Source organism: Saccopteryx bilineata, chromosome 9 (genome assembly GCF_036850765.1).
Source record: "Saccopteryx bilineata isolate mSacBil1 chromosome 9, mSacBil1_pri_phased_curated, whole genome shotgun sequence".
Taxonomy (NCBI): Eukaryota; Metazoa; Chordata; class Mammalia; order Chiroptera; family Emballonuridae; genus Saccopteryx; species Saccopteryx bilineata.
This window is the reverse complement of record NC_089498.1, coordinates 75,780,440-75,801,039: the sequence shown is the minus strand read 5'-3', so window position 1 is coordinate 75,801,039 and position 20,600 is coordinate 75,780,440. Positions and strand designations below refer to the sequence as shown.

Genomic DNA, 20,600 nt, shown 5'->3' with positions numbered 1-20,600 from the left:
TTAAACTGTGCATATTTAAATGTATAATTTGATAAATTTTGACATATGAACACACCCATGAAAATATCACCACAATCAAGATAATGAACATATCCAAAATCCCCATAGCTTCCCTTGTCCCCATTTGCATTCCTTTTTTCTTGCTCCCATTGCCAGACAACTACCAATTAGATTCTGTCTACCATAGATGAATTTGCATGTTCTAGAATTTTGAAATTCTAGAAAAATTTAGAATTTTTAAGACTTTCTAGAATTAAATAGAATTGCACAGTATGTATTCTTTTTTGTCTGACTTTTTCACAATAAGTATAATTACTTTGAGATTCAAGCATGCTTTTGCCTATACCAGGAGCTAATAATCCCTTTATATTGCTACATAGTATTCCATTATATGAATATACTACAATATGTTTACCTATTTACCTATTTATAGACATTTTAGTTGTTTTCAGTTTGGGACTATTAAAATAAAGTGATGGATACTCATTTGTATGGACATATGCTTTTATTTCTTTTGGATAAATATATACATAGGAGTTGAATGGCTGGAATCATGGGTTATTTAGCAGTATGTTTTTTATTTTCTAAATACGTAATTGGGAATTTTTTCATATATCTTTGTTTTTTCATTTCTCATTTAATTTCATCATAATTAGAAATCATACTTTGTATGGCCCTGGCCAGTTGGCTCAGTGGATAGAGTGTTTGCACTGCATATGGACATCCCAAGTTCAATCCCTGGTCAGGGCACACATGAGAAGTGGCCATTTGCTTCTCCCCCCTCCCTCTCCCTCTTCTCTCTCTCTTCTCCTCTCACAGCCAGTGGCTCAGTTGGTTTGAGTATTGGCCTCAGGCACTGAAGATAGCTCAGTTGATGTGAGCATCAGCTTCAGACTGGGGGTTGCCAGGTGGATCCTAGTCAGGTCACATGAGGGAGTCTTTCTCTCTATCTCCCTCCTCAAAAAAAAGAAAGAAACCATACTTTGTATGACTTGGATTCTTTTAAGTTTATTTTAATCTTTTTTTTTCTTTATTCATTTTTAGAGAGGAGAGAGAGAGGGAGAGAGAGAGACAGAGAGAGAGAAGGGGGGAGGAGCTGGAAGCATCAACTCCCATATGTGCCTTGACCAGGCAAGCCCAGGGTTTCGAACCGGCGACCTCAGCATTTCCAGGTTGACGCATTATCCACTGCGCCACCACAAGTCTGCTCTTTTAAGTTTATTTTGACTTGTTTTATGGTCCAGCATTTGATCTATCTTGTTAAATGTTTCATAAACACTTGAAAAAAAATGTATATTCTGCTGTTGTTGAGGAGATTTTTCTATAGATATCAATTGGATTTAGTTAATTGTGTTATGTAACTTCCTTTATCCTCTATAGTTTTGTGCCTTTGAATTTCTGTTTTAGTAATTCTTCTTCCCTCAAGTTTTCTGTTCAACTAACTATATTGTCTTAATTTTACATTTAGATCTTTATCAGGATTTTATCTTTGAATGTTATAGTAGGTAGGCATCCAATTTTATTTTTCTCCAAATAGAGATCTATTTTTGTCAAAATTATTAATTAAGCAATCATATTTTCTTCTTAGATTGATGGGATATATGTCTTTGAGCTCTCGCTTCTGTCCTTTTTGTCTGATCTTAAAATAATATCCCACTCTTTTAATTGCTATGCTATTATATGCCTTAATATCTAGTATATCAGGTTCTTTAATTTACTTGCCTTTTCATACATGACTTACCTATTCATGGACCTTTATTCATCTATATGGATTTTATAGTGAGTTTATCAAGTGTATAAAAACAGTTTAAATTTTTATTTGGGCTGTGTTGAATTTATAGATTAATTTAGGGATAATTAATATGTGTATATGATTTACCATTCCATTCAAGTATGTTAAGATCTCTTCATTTACTCAGATCATATTTTATGTACTTTATTAAAGTTTTACCATTTTTCTCAATGAGGCCCTGTATAAGTAATTCATAAATATTTTATAGATTCCATTGCTATCATAATAGGATCTTATTTTTATATTTTCTAATTGGTTATTACTGGTATTTTTTTAGTGTATGCTATTGATTTTTTACATTTTAGATTTTATTGTATACTATTTTTTTTTAGATTTAACTTGCATATAACAAACTTGTTTGACTCATTGATTTAATAAATTAAGTCTATTATTTTTTCTCAAATATGATTATCATATCATCTGCCAATAATGATAGGATTACCTTACCCCTCCAATCTTTATTCTATGCATGTCTTTTTATTACCTTCAATAATATGTTATACAGTCATGTGCTGCATAACGATGTTTGTTATCAGTCCTGGCTCCATAGACTACAGCTATGAGTATGATGGTGGTCCTATCGATTATAATAGAGCTGAATTTCCTGTAAGAAAGGGAAGGATATGTGTTTCGGGAGGATTTTCTTTTCTTTGACAGGAGCAATATCTGTGGGGCTTGGTGATAGGTTCCTTCTTACTAATAGCACCTCAATTTTGAGCTCATAGATTACTATATCCCAATCAGTGAGCTACTGACCTGTTTCAGCACACAGGAGCCTTTCCCTCACAGTGCTACATATTCAGAGGGCACCTACAGCCTCCCAGATATAGCCTGACAGGCTATACATTCAGATTGTATTGCTGTAAGTCCTTTGTTGTTACTGTACAAGATCCTGTACAAGAAGCACACAGGTCCATAGGAGCTACCTTAATAAGTCTTTAGTGCTGCTGCCACTTTAGTAAAAGTTTTCTCAGGTAGTGTGGAGTCAGCCTGTCCCTATACTTTGCAAATCTTTTCAGGTTATAATGATGAAAAGCACAAGTGTTATTTCACTCATCAGTTCAATGCCAGAGAGAGTCCTAAAATAATAAAATTTAGAGTCAAAATCAATGTAATAAAGAGCATCTAAGAACTGAGAAAATTAATGAAACCAAAAGCAAATTCTTTGAAAAGATCAATTAAATTGACAAATTTTACTAGAAAAAAAGAGAAGATATGTTGTTCCACTATCAGGAATGAAAAAGGACACCACTGCTAATCTTATAGATATTAGAAAGATAATAAAGGAAAATTATTAACAACTTAACATCAACAAATCTGATAACTTAGATAAAATGTAAATACCTTGACAGACATACAAAGCTTACTCCAGAAAAAAGAGAGAGAAAATATAAATAGCCCTTTATTTCCTAAGAACATTAAATGTATAATTAAAAACTTCTCACAAAGAAAAACTCCAGGTGTACTCTCTTCCTACTACAAACTTATAGAAGAGGGAATATTTCCATTATTGAAGTTTGAGGATAATTATCATCATGAGATCAAAACCAGACAAATCCATCTCAAGAAAACTACATACCAATAACCTTCATGAACCTACACACAAAAATTCTTGAAAAATATTAGCCTATCAATTTTAGCAACATATATAAAAGATAATCTATCAAATCCAAGTGAGATTGTAAGTTTGGATTTACATTTGAAAATCAATGCAATTTACCACTAGAACAGCTAAAATGAAGATGAATGGGTCTGACCTGTGGTGACAGTGGAAAAAAGCATTGACCTGGGACGCTGAGGTTGCCAGTTTGAAACCCTGAGCATGCCTGATCAAGGCACATATGGAAGTTGATACTTCCTGCTCCTTCCACTTTCTCTCTCTCTCTTTCTCTCTCTGCTGTCTAAAATAAATAAATAAATAAATAAATTTTAAAATAAAATAGAACCTTAAAAATAAAAAGAAGATTGATGAAGATTGAACAAGTTATGGTAAGAAGATGGAATAACTGGAATTCTCAAACATTTCTAGTGGGAATGCCAGGTAGTTTTAGTTTTTATTCTTTTTAATTTTTTTTTTTGTATTTTTTTGAAGTGAGAAGCGAGGAGGCAGACTGACACTCCCGCATGTGCCCAAACAGGATCTAATGCTCTGCCCATCTGGGGCATTGCTCCATAGCAGCTGGAGCCATTCTAGTGCCTGAGGTGGAGGCCGTGGAGCCATCCTCAGCACCTGGGCCAACTTTGCTCCAATGGAGCCTTGACTATGGGAAGGGAAGAGAAAGACAGAGAGAAAGGAGAGGGGGAAAGGTGGAGAAACAGGCACTTCTCCTGTGTGCCCTGGCTGGGAATCAAAGCCAGGACTTGCACATGCTGGGCCGATGTATTAACCCTGTGCCAGCCAGCCAGGGCTTATTCTTTTTAATTTTTATTTATTTAATTTTTTAGTTGAGAGGAGGGGAGATAGTGAGGCAGACTCCCACATAGGCCCCCACCAGGATCCATCTTGTAACCCTATCTGGGTCCGATGCTCAAATACTGAGCTATTTTTAGCTCCTGAGGCTGATGTGCTTCAATGAAGCTATCCTCAGTGCTCAGGGGCCACAACTGAGCCACTGTTGTGGGAAGGGAAAGGAGAGAGAAGAGGGAGAGCGGAGGAGGGAGAAGCAGATGGTCGCTTCTTCTGTGTGCCCTGACTGGGAATCGAACCTGGGGCTTCTATACACTGCATTGACACTATCCCCTGAGCCACCGGCATGGGTCCATAACCATGTATTTGACCCCTTTTAACCTCTACTACCTCTCTCCTACCCCCCTTTCTGCCTGGTAACCACCATACTTTTGTCTGTGTCTACAAGTTTCTGTTTATTTGTCTTGTTTGTTCATTTGTTGCTTTCAGTTTTATAGCTCATATATGAGTGAAATCATATGGTTCTTGACTTTTTCTGTCTGACTTATTTTGCTTAGTGTGATATTCTCAAGATGCATCCATACTGTCACAAATAACAGTATATCATTTTTCCTTGTGGCTGAGTAATATTCTATTGTGTATATATGTACCATCTTTTCTTTACCCAATCATCTATACAGGATACTTTATTGTTTCCATGTCTTGGCTACCATGAATAATGCTGCAATGAACATAGGGTTAGATATATCTTTAAGAATAAGTGTTTTCAAATTTTGGGGTAGGTACAGAAGAGGGATGGCTGGATCACATTGTAACTCTACTCTTAATTTTTTGAGGAACCTACAGATGGTTTTCCATAGTGGTTGTAGCAATTTATGTTCTCTCCAGCAGTGAATGAATGTTCCTTTTTTCCCACAGCCTCTCCCACACTTATTTTTACTTGTCTTGTTGATATTAGTCATTATGACAAGTGTGAAAGAGTATTACTCATTGTAGTTTTGAATTTTCTGAATAGCTATGAAATTGAGCATCTTTTCATATATCTGTTGATCATCATCAGTGTTAAAATGGCCATATTACCCAAAGCAATCTACAGATTTAATGCAATCCTCATCAAAATCTGAATGGCATTTTTTAGAAAAAGAAATAGAATTTAAAAATCATCAAATTTGTAGGGAACCACAAAAGATGCCAAATAGGCAAAACAATCCTGAGAAAAAAAAAGAACAAAACTGGAAGCATCAGATCCTCTGACTTCAAATTACACTTCAAAGCAACAATAATCAAAGCAGCATAGTATTGGCAGAAAAACAGACATACAGACAATAGAACAAAATTGTGAGCTCAGAAATAAACCCACATGTATTTGGGCAAGTAATTTTTAACAAAGGAGCCAAACACATACAATGAAGAAAAGAAAGCCTCTTTAATAATTGGCGCTGGGAAAACTGAAAAGCCACATCCAAAATAATGAAACTAAATACTATCTGTCACCATATACAAACATTAACTAAAAATGGATCAAAGACCTAAATATAAGAACTGGAATAATAAATTACATAGATGAAAACCTAGGTACTAAGTTTTATTTTTTAACATATTGTGTTGTATGTTTTCAAGTGTCCCACTCAATGTAACAGCCTCTCCACAGTGCATTGTCATAGGCAGTGGTGAGATTCAGCCAGTTAGCACCAGTTCAGCAGAACTAATACCTAGTTTTTTGTTGAGTTCAGTAAATCAATTGTTAAAATGGCAAATGTGAAAATCACAAATTTACATTCCTTACTCTTTTTTAACGTTCATCTGCACAACAGTGTATTGAAGCGCCCGTAGTAATGTTCATTCTGTCCATAGGTGAAAAAAATTGCAAGTGAGGATGCCAGTCAAGAAGCAATATTGTCCTGGATGGTTGGCTCAGTGATAGAGCATTGGCCTGGCGTGTAGATGTCCTCCAGGGTTCGATTCCTGGTCAGGGCACACAGGAGATGCAGTCATCTGCTTCTCCACCCCTCCCCTTCTTGCTTCTCTTTCTCTCTGTCCCCCACCCTCCTGCAGCCAGGGCTCAATTGGAGCAAGTTGGCCCTGGGCGCTAAAGATGGCTCCATGGCCTCCACCTCAGTTGCTAAGAAGAACTCAGTTGCTCAGCAACAGAGCAACGCCCTAGATGGGCAGAGCATCGTTCCCCAGTGGGCATGCCAGGTGGAACCCAGTCAGGGCACATGTGGGAGTCTGTCTTTGCCTCCCTTCCTCTCACTGAATTAAAAAAAAAAGAAGCAATATGGAAATATCTTAACAGTTTTATTGTTGTCTGTCAGATATTATTTAATATTTTTTCATTAATATTTTAAAACTCTTTCTTATAACAATCTAGTTTTGAGTACCTCTTATATTGTTCTTATTTAAGTATTAAATGCATGAAATAATAAATTGCCTTTTTTTTCTTTTTTTCTTTTTCTTTTTTTAAATTTTTATATTTTTCTGAAGCTAGAAACGGGGAGAGACAGTCAGACAGACTCCCGCATGCGCCCGACCGGGATCCACCCGGCACGCCCACCAGGGGCGACGCTCTGCCCACCAGGGGGCGATGCTCTGCCCCTCCGGGGTGTCGCTCTGCCGCGACCAGAGCCACTCTAGCGCCTGGGGCAGAGGCCAAGGAGCCATCCCCAGCTCCCGGGCCATCTTTGCTCCAATGGAGCCTTGGCTGCGGGAGGGGAAGAGAGAGACAGAGAGGAAGGAGGGGGGGGGGATGGAGAAGCAAATGGGCGCTTTTCCTATGTGCCCTGGCCAGGAATCGAACCCGGGTCCCCCACACGCCAGGCCGACGCTCTACTGCTGAGCGAACCGGCCAGGGCATAAATTGCCTTTTGATATATCATTTTTTATACTTAAAATGGTCATTAGGGCAAAGAACTGGTTGTTACATTATTTATTTAAATCCCACCTACTGATCATAAGTACTAAACTTACGTACTTAAGTCTTAGAGAGAATTTTATGAATTTGAACTCAAAGGCAAGAGAAATAAAAGTAAAAATAAAGGAATAGTAGAAAGAGCTTCCACCGGGAATGCTGAGGTTGCTGGTCCAAAACCCCAAGGTTGCTGGCTTGAACACACAGCTTGTGTGTGAGGTCACTGGCTTGAGAACAGGATATTCAACATGATCTCAAGGTTGCTGGCTTGGTTGAGCCCCAGGGCCAATGTCAAGGCACATAGGGGAAGCAATCAATGCACAACTAAAGTGAAACAACTATGAGATGATGCTTCTCACTCTCTCTTCCTCTCTCTCTCAAAAAAAAATAATAAGAAAAAAAAGAAATGGGACTACATCAAACTAAAAAGCTCTGCACAGAAAAAGAAATCATCAACGAAAAGGCAATCAACTGAATGGGAGAAGATATTTGCAAAGAACAACTCTCCCAAGAAGACAATTCAGGCAATTTAAAATAAAGTTAAACATACTTGTGCCAGCAACTTTACTCCTAGGTGTGAGAAATGGAAATATACATCCTTGCAAAGATTTATACACAAATCTTCATAACATTTATTTATAGTAGACAAAACTGGAAATAACCCAGTCACCTATAGATAGGTAAATGGTTAATAAAGTTTCTTATAACCACTCAATCAAAAACCACACAGCAATAAAAAGAAACAAACTACTGATATACTCAACATGGGTGAACTTCAAAAACATTATACTAGTGAATAAGCCAAATGCAAAAGAATACATACTGTGTGATTTCATTTGTATTAAATTCTAGAAAAAGCAAAACTAATTTATATCGACAGAAAGCAGATCAGTGGTTGCCTTGAGCAGGGAGTTGGGAATTAACTGCAAAGAGCACAGGCGAGCTCTTTGGGGTATGAGAAATCTTTTGTAACATTGTGATAGTGATTACATAAGTGTATATATTTATTAAAATGCATTGAAATATATACTTAAAAGTGAATGCTGTCATTTATCAATTCTATCCCAGAAAAGCTGAATATTAACTTTTTTTTTCATTAAGATCATCACTTACCCTTCAGTGATCAGTCTGCAGTGTTTAACCATGCTTCTTCCTAAAATACAAGTTTGAATGCCTCCTACATCTCTGACAGTTTGGGTTTCATTTGTTAGCTTCTTTTTCTTGTCACACTCATTAGATATAATCATTTTCCAATGATACAGTCTTACTTTCTAAGAGGCCACTTATCCTCACAGCTTCCATTTCATTACTGATAACTCTCAAATATCTATTTTTAACCCTGACATCCCCCCCAAAAACCAGTAGCTGGATTATTCTATTAGTAAACTCATCTCCTTATCCTCTAAATTGACTCTGCATCTTTACATTAGTCACTCAAGCTCAGGATGCCAACCCTGCGCCTCTTTCTTGCATCAGCTTCCCCCATCCCTATGTCAGGTTAATTCCGGAGACCAGTTGGTTCTCCTTCAAAATGTTCCTTACATCTTTCCTTTAGATTTCTACTACTCTCCATGTCTATTACCAGATGTCCATCCTCTTGTAACAGTCTTATTACAAACCTCTTTGTCTCCATCCATAGTGTGTGTGTGTGTGTGTGTGTGTGTGTGTGTAAGAGAGAGACAGATAGGAAGGGAGAGAGATGAGATGAGAAGCATCAACTCGTAGTCTGTCAGTTTAGTTGTTCATTGATTGCTTCTCATATGGGCCTTGATCAATGGGGAGGAGGCTCCAGCTGAACTGGTGACCCTCTGCACAAGCCAGCGACCTTGGACTTCAAGCCAGTGACCTTTAGGCTCAAGCCAGAGACCAAGGGATCATGTCTATGATCCAACACTCATTGCTGGTGACCCTGTGCTCAAGCTGGTGAGTCTGCTCTCAAGCCAGGGATCTCAGGGTTTCAAACCTGGGGTGTGCTGGACACTCAATCCACTGTGCCACCAATGGTAACGCTCTATCCACATTTTACTCTCCTTGCTACAACGTACTGTTATAGTAATCTTCAAAATACTACTTTCATCCTCTAATTTTTCTGCTCAATACTCTTCATTGTAACCCTCTTCTTTTGCCTATAAAAGAAAAATCCTAGTATTCAAATATCAATACAGCATAGCCCCAACCTACCTTTTAATTTTCTCTATGCAATCCTCAATACTCTGTAAAATAAATTAGCACACTACATCCATGCTTTCACCAGTGGCCCCCAGCCTTGAATGCCCACCTCTCTTATCTACAATTGTCCCTCACCATATTGTGGTTCACTTTTCACGATCTCACTGTATCGTGGATTTTAAAATTGTATAAGGGTATATATCTAATTTTGTATTGCAGATTTTTTGCTATATTGCAGGGATTTTGCAGTATATAGGTATTTTTACATATTTATTGTTTTAATTATTTTTGTTGTAAAATAAGAATTTTCTAGCATAAAAATTTAAAAACAATATAAAATATTAATTAAAATATATTAAAAGAATATTACTGTATATTCACTGGTGAGTTCCCATGTAGAATTTTATATGTTGTTAAAATTGTGTAACTTTAAGAGTGTAAAAAGTGTTTTAGAGCATAGGAAGTGTTTATAAGAGTGTGGGAAAGGTTTATAAGAGTGTGGGGAGGGTTTAAAAAGGCTTAAAATATACAATAATAAAATAAATAATAAAACAAATATAAGGTTACTACTTCACGGATTTTCACCTATCATAGCGGATTCTGTAACCTAACCCCCATGATAGATGAGGGACTACTGAATACAATTTCTACCCTTCTACCCATTTTTCAGGGTCATATCTTTTTCTCTAGCTTAGTGACCTCTTCTAATTTGGAGCCAGCTTGCACTACTCATTTTCTGCCTGGCATTGCTTTTTATTTGTATTGGCCAAACAGTACTTGAGAGGCAGCAAAGCATGTTTAAGAGCTTCAGCAAATTATTTAACTTCTCAGTAATTCACTTGGTTCAAAGGAGCATAGTATGTAAAATATCTCATAATGTTGTAAAAAATGAGATTTTACATTAAAATTGCTAGTATAATACCTGGCATATGGTCATGATCAAATACAGCTACATGATTATGTTTTTTAAAGATATCTTTTTTTAGATTTTATTTATTCATTTTTAGAGAGAGGAGGGAGGGAGAGAGAGAGAAGGAAGAAGGAGCAGGAAGCATCAACTCCCATATATGCCTTGACCAGGGAAGCCTAGGGTTTTGAACCAGTGACTTCAGCATTTCAGGTTGATGCTTTATGCATTGTGGCACTACAGGTCAGACACAGCTACATTATTATTATTATTATTATTATTAGCACCACGCTCTAACCAACTGAGCTAACTGGCCAGGTGGCATTATTATTATTATTAACTATTATTAAACATGAAATAAGATGATTAGAATTCCTTTATTCAGGGATTTTAATATTATCTAAAATATATTAATCTTTTCATCAGGATATTTGAAATTCTAGATCTAACATATAACTTTTATAATAGGTATCTGTTTGACATTATCATGACTTGAGCTAGCAGTGGGGTTGAATTAGGAGTTATAGTGACAGAAGTTGTGCTATCAGTTTAGTTTGTACTCTTTAAATTATTCAGAAATGTAAAAAGTCTGCAAAACAAGTCTGTCCATACAATATTTCAGGAGTATATGTTTTTTATGCTTTGAAAATTGATTGTATTTTATCTTCTGTAATAACCTTTTAATATTCACTGTAGCAAGAGTTTTCTTTTCTCACTAAAATTTAACATATTTAGGATCAGCAGCTCCATTACCTACTCTAGGTGAATTTCTTGAAGTATCCACCAAACTTCAGTCGCAGTCACAAGAACCAATTTTGTCTGTACTATCTCAGGATCCACCAATCAGCCAAAAACCATCTAACCTATTAGTCAAGGAGATACCAGCAAAAAAAGGTAATTAGGAATAAAGATTTCCAATTGAAAGAGGGACTAAACAAACTATGAAACAACTGACAATTATGGAAACAACTATGACTATTGAAATGGCGATTTTAACTTGTTTGAAGTTGATTTGTTTATGTCATTTTGTGCTTTCATATGAGGCAAGCCTTTGAAATACAACTTTTTCAATAAACAAGGATTTCTCTTTGGCTCAGAAAAATAGCCAGCTACAGATCTATATTTTCTAACAATGATCCTTCATTTCCAGTATATCTATAGATTGTTTTTCACATTCAGGAAGATCTGAATACTTTAAAAAACTCTCTTACTTGACTTGCATTTGGAACCACCAGTATACTAACTAACCATAAGAACTTTTGAGATCTCCTCTTTGGGGACTATTGCTTTCCATATATAATCTTTCTCATATATTAGATTAGAATACTCTCGCTGCTACATTAGTGTGTCTGAGTTTCGCACATTTTTTCTTTTACATCTAATTGTCTAATCTTTTCATGTATTTTCAGAAACATCTAAATGTCAAGATTCATTGACTTTTCTACAGCCTACCCAGATTCATACCACCATCTTCATGGAGACCATCCGCTTCTTGATGAAGGTCAATGCTGTGCAGGTGAGAATATTTAGAAAAGAGCAAGTTAATGGAAATATTTTACTGAACTATTTATTCTATTCATAATGGTATCTTTTGTAAGCTTAAATATGTTTGACACAGAAATCAAATATGCTTTTGAGAGCACATTATGGCTGAACATGCAAGCATGAAACACTCTATGAAGTACATCAGAAGACCTCATTGCAAGTCTGCTCCCTATACTATATCAGCAGAGCAAATTCAGACTCTGAGTAATATGTTATTTTATTATGGGGACTCATATTATGTGAGTGTGGGAGGTCCACAGAAGCTGAATCATACCTTTCCTCCCTTCCAGGTTCGGAACCAACTGGAACAGATACACACTGCTAAATAGGGGGATAAAAATATTACTTTTTGGTGTGTGTGAGAGAGAAAGAGAGAGACAGAGACAAGGACAGGAAGGGAGAGAGATGAGAAGCATCAATTTGTAGTTGCGGCACTTTAGTTGTTCCTTGATTGGTTCTCATATGTGCCTTGACTGGGGGCTCCAGCCAAGACAGTGACCCCTTGCTCAAGCCAGTGACCTTGGGCTCCAGCCAGCAACCATGGGGTCATGTCAATGATCCCATGCTCAAGTTTGTGACCCTGTGCTCAAGCTATAAGCCTGCGCTCAATTCTGATGAGCACATGCTCAAGCCGGTGACCTTTGGGTTTCGAACCTGGGAGCCCAGCATCTCTCTCTATCCACTGGGCCACCACTAGTCAGGCTTAATATTTTATTGGTAAAACTGGGCTGGAGCCTGACCTGGAACACTGAGGTTGCCAGTTCAGAACACTGGGCTAGCCCAATCAAAGCACATACGAACTCCTCCCCCATCTCCTTTCTCTCTCTCCTCTCTCTAAAATCAATAACTAAAATTTAAAAACAAAACAGACAAAAAAACTGGACTGGAGACGTGACTGGTTCCAGGTTTGACTTACCTGTCAGAGGTAGAACAGCTGGAGAACAACAGCCTATGAAGAGCATCCTATGATGTCTGTCTCCTACCTGGAAAACAGGAAATATATCCATAAAGCAAACAATAGGAGAGAGAGCAAGATCCAGGAGCCAAGAGAACTGGCCCCAATCTTGCTGTGTGTGTGCTCCACTTGAGTGTGGACAGATTTAAGAAAGGGCAAGAATGATGAACTGGGTGGGAGTTGGCCACATTAAACTTTCCCAATAGAGAAATAGACTCTGTCTCCCTGTCACCCATATCAAGAGCCAGAATGCAGGTAGAGGGAAGAGCTGCAGAGCCTCCCCCAGTATTTCCTAAGAAGGTATAAGTGTTAATGGAAGTTTCTGTATTACAGGCTGAGATAGGAACAGAAAGAAAAGAAAACAAGGGTTTCCCCTCTACTTATCAAGTACATGTGACTTTGTCAAATTTTCAGGTGTTGTGTAGTGTTAAAAATAAAGAATAGCTCTAAGTATAAAACTGATGAACATAACAACTGTCTGAGAGTGTGTCAGAAACACAGACACTGTTTCCAAGATCCTGAGTCCAGAATTTTAGAAAGGGAGGTTTTTGCTTCACTTTAAGTTTCCTTACAATTACAGCTGCCTGAAAATGTTATCTCATGTATACATGGAAATGAAATATCTTTGTGTGTTGTATAACAAATACAGGTTAAAACCCATCTAGTATGATGATCAGCAAGATCAGCATTGTGTTATACTGCCGATCTTTCACTTAAAAAAAATCTGCACTTGGTGACTAAGTGAATAACTGGTAATGGAACCATGATGGGCTGAATGTTTATAATTAGCCTCTAACCTTTTGAAGTCGATAATCTTTTTGTTCTATAATATATTCCTTATTATTTATTATCAGAAACAAAATCTTCAATCCGTAAGAGCTATGGAACTCACATAATGCAGCCATTTACATGTTCCTTATAATCTGACTTTTCAGCCTGATTTGTGGTGGCACAGTGCATAAAGTGTTGACCTGGAATGCTGAGGTTGCTGGTTCAAAGCCCCTGGCTTCCCTGGTCAAGGCACATACGAGAAGCAACAAGTTGATGCTTCCTGCTCTTCCCCTAGACTGCTTCCTTTCTCTCTCTTCTGTCTAAAATCAATCAGTAAAAAAGTTTTAATCAGATTTTTCATTACAGTATGTGCACAGAGTGCTTGCACATGAGCTGTTATGCCCTCAAGGAGGCCCCAGCTGTGAGTATTACTTGGTGCTGGCTCAGACACACCTTCTCAAAAAAGACTTCACCAAAGCAGAGGAATACCTTCAACAAGCAGCCCAAATGGACTACCTGGTAATAACTTTTGCTCGAGCCCCTTCAGTTTAGTTTGAAGAAGGGGTGAGCAGGCATTCTTAGAGGTGGTGGTGATGCCGTATCACAGGTAGAGTTCTGGTTAGCAGAGGTGAGGGTCATCAGTTGTCAGTTACTCATCTATCTGTTTCCTTCCATTTGTTTTTCTTTTTTTTTTTAATTTATTTATTAAATTTAATGCAGTGACATTGATAAATCAGGGTACATATGTTGAGAGAAAACATCTCTAGATTATTTTGACATTTGATTGTGCTGTATACCTCTCCCCCAAAGTTAAATTGTCTTCTGTCACCTTCTATCTGGTTTTCTTTGTGCCCCTCCCCTCCCCCAACCCCCCATTTGTTTTTCTTAAGCAATAATGAGTTTTGTGAAGGGCCGAGAAAAAGATAAGGAGAGCTCTTTAGCAGATAGCTTATTTATTTCAAGTTCTGGACTTCTTCTTTTTTCTCATTGTGAAAACTATTGTCGTTATGCCTCAATATTTTTCTTAATATTTACCCCAAAGACAAAAATGGCTTTGAAGAATGCAAGAAAGAAATGAGAGGGCAGACCTAGAAGAATCTCTCCCAGTGCAACTGAATGGCCCTCTTTCTAATTGACTAAGAGAAAGCAGACTTAATCTAAATTTAAATGTTAAAGAAAGCTTATTAATGTTCTTTTCAATACCACTTCATCCCGTGTACTACCTGTTCTTCACTTTCTCAGAACCCTAACGTCTGGGGTTTGAAGGGCCATCTCTATTTTCTGACTGGAAATCATGCTGAGGCCAAGGCGTGCTATGAGAGAACCATTAGTTTTGTGGTGGATGCTTCTGAGATGCACTTCATCTTCCTGCGACTGGGGCACATCTATCTGGAAGAGAAAGAGGTGAGGGATAGAGAGTCACGTAAATCAGTCATGGTCTGGGACCTGACTATAGTCAAGTATTTACATCTGTGTGGACTAAAAATAGCAATGTGATAATGGCACTTTTGTATCAAAAGGTCAAGTGACTTGCCCAACATCAGATAACCAGTAATTAATAGAAACAGGATTTAAACATGGACAGTCTCATACTAGTTTGTGGTTTTAACCACTATGATACTAAGAAGTTATTAAAAACTCAATAAATTTTATTTTAGCAATGATTTTAGTTATTTTTCTTTATTAACAGTAAGAGAAATATTCTTAATATACCTTAACTAATGCAAAGTGTTGTGGGCTTCAAAATACTCCAAACTTCCTCCCAACACAAAGGATTACATTTAATTCAGCTGAGGCTAACCCCACTTCATAGGGCACTCTGACCTGACTCTTTAGCAATTCCTCTCCATATTTTAGGAAATGACCCAAAGCCTTCTAAAAGAAACTTTATTTAATGGAAAATTTCAAATACATACAAAGTAAACAGAATAGTAGAATGAACCAATATGGACCCATGATCCCACTTCAACAGTTATCAACATTGTCCAAAAGCCTTTTGATTCCGTGCTTTTGTTTTGACTTTATTCTGTTTCTCCCCCCAGAACACCTAGTTCTCTTTATGTTTAAAATAAAACAACAGCAACAAGGATTTTTTTAAAGATTTTATTTATTTTTTATTTATTTATTCATTTTAGAAAGGAGAGAGAGAGAAGAGAGAGAGAGAGAGACAGAGAGAGAGAGAAGGGGGGAGGAGCAGGAAGCATCAACTCCCATATGTGCCTTGACCAGGCAAGCCCAGGGTTTCAAACCGGCGACCTCAGCATTTCCAGGCCGACGCTTTATCCACTGCACCACCACAGGTCAGGCAGCAACAAGGATTTTACAGTGCCTTCTAATTTAAGTAGGAAAGCTTACATAGGTTTGAAAGAGAAAAACTAAAGTGAAGTAAATAAGAAAAAGCTTTCTGATGTTATTGTAACCTGCATCTTCACAGAGCTGCTGCCTTATGCAGTCACTAGGCAAGGAGTTTGTAGGCTACTCACTGAGGTTCAGCTATAGTTCCATCTGTCACACTGAATATACAAGACAAGAAGTGGTCTTTCTAGGGCTATTCCTGTTTTTTGTTTGTTTGTTTTTTAGTTTTTCTAAATGCCTCCTGTACTACTTGAAAGCTTCTTTTTTACAAGAGAACAGACTCTTAGAATAATGAGGCCCTATCAAGTATATTCCTTAGTTCAGAGGTTCTGTATCTGTCATTCCACTACATAATGTCACTTTTAAGTGAAAGGGCATAATCCATAAAGTCTAGGTAGAATTTAGATAATCGCTGGTCACCCAGAACTTTCTGTGTAACTCCTTGCCTCAACTCTTAAAGAGACTATAAATATCTTTGGAATTGCTTTTACCTCAAAGTCTGCCCTTTAATTTAATCTATCTTTCTCCTTTTACCTGTCTTCTTGTAATAGCTCCCCGAAAATAGACATAAAATATAATACAACCCCAGAATAGTTAATACAACATTGAAAGAAAAGAACAAACATGGAGGACTGATACCCTACCTGACTACAAGATTCACTCTAAACTACAACAATAATCAAGACAGTACAATATTGGTGAAAGAATAGGCAAATAGATTAATGAAATAGAATAGAGAGCCCAGAAATAGAGCCACATAAATATGGTCCACCTATCTTTGACATAGGAGCAAAGGCAATACAATGGAGCAAAGAAAATCTTTTCAAGAAATGGTGGTGAAACAACTGGACATCCATATGCAAAAAAAAAAAAAAAATCCAGACACAGACCTTACACCTTCAAAAATTAACTCAAAATGGATCATGGAACTAAGTAGAAAATTCCAAATGATAAAACTTTTAGAAGATAATATAGAAGAAAATGCATATGACATTGTGAATGATGCTGACTTTTTAGGTACAACACCAATGGCATGAGCCATGAAAAAAAAATTGATAAGTTAGACTTCACTGAAATGAAAAACTTATGGCCTGCAGAAGACAATGTGAAGAGAATGAGAAGACAGACCACAAACTGGGAGAGAAATTTGCAAAAGACATATCTGATAAAGGACTGTTATCTAAAATATATATACAAAGAACTCTTAGAACTCAACAATAAGAAACAATCTGAGGGGGCATAAGGGGGGTTGAGGGGAACACAAGGGTGGGGACACTTGAATCTATGTAAACACAAATTAAAATCATAAAAAAAACACAATCTGATTTAAAACTGGGTCAAAGACCTTAACAGATACCTCACCAAATAAGATATATATATATATGGCAAATAAGCATATGAGAAGATGCACCACATCATATGCCATAGGGAAATGCAAATTAGAACAACAGTGAGATACTACTACAAACCAAGATCTGGCCAAAATCTAGAACACTGACAACATCTAGTGCTGACAAGGATGTGGAGCAACAGGAAGTCCTCTTCATTGCTGGTGGGAATGCAAAATGCTGCAGCCCCTTTGGATGAGAGTTTGGTGATATCTTACAAAACTAAAAATATTCTTACCAAACTCTGCAACAACTGTGCTCCTAATATTTACCCAAAGGAGTTGAGAACTTATATCCACACAAAACCTGCACTTAGATGTTTACAGTAGCTTGATCTATAATGACCAAAACTTGGAAGCAACCAAAGATGCCCTTCAGTAGGTGAATGGATAAAAAATCTGTGGTACAACCAGACAATGAAATATTACTTAGCACTAAAAGGAAATAAACTATAAAGCCATGAAAAATACAAAGAAAACTTAAATGCATATTACTAAGTGAAAGGAGCCAATCTGAGGGGTCTAGGTGCTGCATGATTCTAACTGTAATATATTCTGAAAAAGGCAAAACTATGCATTCAGTAAAGAGATCAGTGGTTTCCATGGGTTGGGAAGAGGACTGATGAATATGTAGAGCAAATATATAGGACAGGAAAAAATACTCTATTGAGGAATACATGTGATTACACATTTGTTCCAACACATAGAATGTACTACACCAAGAATGAACCCTAAGGTAAAGTATGGACTTTGGGTGATGATGAAGTGTCAATATAGGTTTATCAGTTGTAACAAATGTACCACTTTGATAGGTGATGTTGATAGTGGGGAGACTATGCATGTGTTGGGGCAGGAGATCTATGGGACATCCCTGAACTTTCTTCTCAATTTTGCTATGAACCTAAAACTAAATTTCAAGAAACTTAGAATTAAGTTTTAATAAAAACATATAACTCAAAAAGTCATTTAAGTTAGATTGGTCTAGAGCAGTGGTAGTCAACCTTTTTATACCTACCACCCACTTTTGTATCTCTGTTAGTAGTAAAATTTTCTAGTTGCCCACCAGTTCCACAGTAATGGTGATTTATAAAGTAGGGAGGTAACTTTACTTTATAAAATATATGAAGCAAACTTACAGCAAGTTAAAGCATATAATAATAATTACTTACCAAATACTTTATGTTGGATTTTTGCTAAGTTTGGCAGAACAAATCTTTATAAAACAACTTACTATAGTTAAATCTATCTTTTTATTTATACTTTGGTTGCTCCACTACCACCCACCATGAAAGCTGGCACGTCTACTAGGGGGCGGTAGGGATCAGGTTGACTACCACTGGTCTAGAGTGCAACTGCAGAGGCACTATCAATATCATAGTAATGCCTTGTCTGAAGCTTCCAAAAGAACAATAGCTTAGAGGTGCTTTCTTTCTACAGTATGAAAAAGCAAAGAAAACTTATCTGCAAGCCTGTAAGAGATCACCGTCATGCTTTACCTGGCTCGGACTGGGAATTGCCTGCTATCGGGTAAGAGAATGAGGGCTTGACACTAAACCTGTGCATATAGCTGACCTTGGTTTTTCAAACACCCTGCAAGTTTGGGATGACAGTGAAATGGCAATTAGAGCAGTTTTCTCTGATGAAAATTGCTCTTCAGAGTTGTTTAGTAAACTGAATGTCAATCTGAAATAGAAAAAAAAGACATTCTTTAAAACTCCCACAAAAACCAGAACCAGGAAGTTATATAATAAAAATTTCATGTTATTTGGTACAGAAGCTCATAAGTTTATAATGTATCTGTAAGAAAAAAAGTGATATGGGATATGATGAATCTACTCAATTAAGTTAAAGAAATTGATGGATATTTATTGAGCTCAATGGCCTTTCCATATTCAGGAGGTGCTGCTACAGCTCTACCACCAAACTCTCCTTACGCTTCCTTTCCTCTCATCTTTGAAAGAGGCATGCATCCTGCTGTTCATGTCTAGTTTTTTCACATGTATTCTTGATTGTATCCCTTTCCTTTTCTCCTAATTTTAATTTTTTTTTTTTTTTACAGAGACAGAGGAGAGTCAGAGAGAGGGATAGATAGGGACAGACAGACAGGAACAGAGAGAGATGAGAGCATCAATCATCAGTTTTTTTTGTGACGCCTTAGTTGTTCATTGATTGCTTTCTCATATGTGCCTTGACTGCAGGCCTTCAGCAGACCGAGTAACCCCTTGCTCAAGCCAGCGACCTTGGGTCCAAGCTGGTGAGCTCTGCTCAAACCAGATGAGCCCGCGCTCAAGCTGGCGACCTCAGGGTCTTGAACCTGGGTCCTCTGTATCCCAGTCCGACGCTCTGTCCACTGTGCCACCACGCCACCATCCAGTCGGGCTAAACTTTCCTTCTTAATCAGCTCTTTATTCATAAACTTCCCTTTTTACTAAACAATGATAATGACAACCTTCGTAGTTACCTTTGAACCAAAAGAATTGTATATATTTCTTGTCTCTTCTTCTTCATTTCTGTTTTTAAACTATAAAAAGTATATGTTCATCATAGAAATGTGTAAGATACAAAAATTGAAGAAAACATAAAAGTATCCATAATCCCACCACTCAGTGGTAAGCAGGTGAGCACTGTTAACATTTGAATGCACTTTTCTCCAGTCTTTTTTCATACATATATAAAAGCAATGACAAATATATATACTGCTCACAAAAATCAGGGAATATGTTATTGCTTCATATTCATTTTGAAATATCCCCTAATTTTTGTGAGCAGTATATTTATTGCTTAAATAAGGTGATCATGTAATTTATCATACAAACAAGACACTCGTGAGAATGAGAAGATTATTATTAATAATTACAGTGGGACACAGATACTGTCCCAGGCCAATCAGGGCATATGGTCACTTATACATGAGCCATATGCCCCGCTGCTCCACCTTCCCAGAGAGGATGTAGCTGTTAGAAACATCCCCATTTGTAGCTGGTAGAAACCTGGCAACTCGGCTGAAAGCACAAGAAACTAGTCAGATAAGTTGAGCTATTTTTTGTGTGTGGTGTAAACATAGTTTCATTGAGATAAAAACTAAAAACAAACAAAGAAAAACAAAACAAACAAACAAAAAAACCCCTTAAATTAAGCCTAACCATTAAAATGTTCAAGTTATCTCTGCCCCCATCAATGTTTTAGTTATACTATGCTGGTGTGTGGCTATACCATAACTGATTTGACCAATCACTTACTATTGGATATGTTGTTAGTTTGTACAATTATGGTATACTATTATAAATAATGCTGAAATAAATATTAAGTTCTCTGTTTAATTTTAATTATTTTCTTAGGATACATTATAAAAGAATGTAGAAAAATTTTAGTCTTTAAATTATAATTTCAACACACCTTCTCAA

At 37.0% G+C, this 20,600-nt stretch overlaps 1 protein-coding gene across 5 annotated transcripts in view; it reads left to right on the top strand.

Moving 5' to 3' along the window:
- CFAP70 (cilia and flagella associated protein 70) overlaps positions 1 to 20,600 on the top strand; it is a 188,363-nt gene that overhangs the window by 121,099 nt on the left and 46,664 nt on the right. For 4 of the 5 annotated variants that reach the window (XM_066242640.1, XM_066242641.1, XM_066242638.1 and 1 more), the window contains 5 exons: positions 10,919 to 11,077; positions 11,593 to 11,699; positions 13,821 to 13,973; positions 14,697 to 14,858; positions 18,634 to 18,723. In XM_066242640.1, the coding sequence (XP_066098737.1) occupies positions 10,919 to 11,077; positions 11,593 to 11,699; positions 13,821 to 13,973; positions 14,697 to 14,858; positions 18,634 to 18,723 (671 nt within the window). The remainder of the gene's footprint in view (positions 1 to 10,918; positions 11,078 to 11,592; positions 11,700 to 13,820; positions 13,974 to 14,696; positions 14,859 to 18,633; positions 18,724 to 20,600) is intronic. The other variant, XM_066242639.1, reaches the window with a different exon arrangement.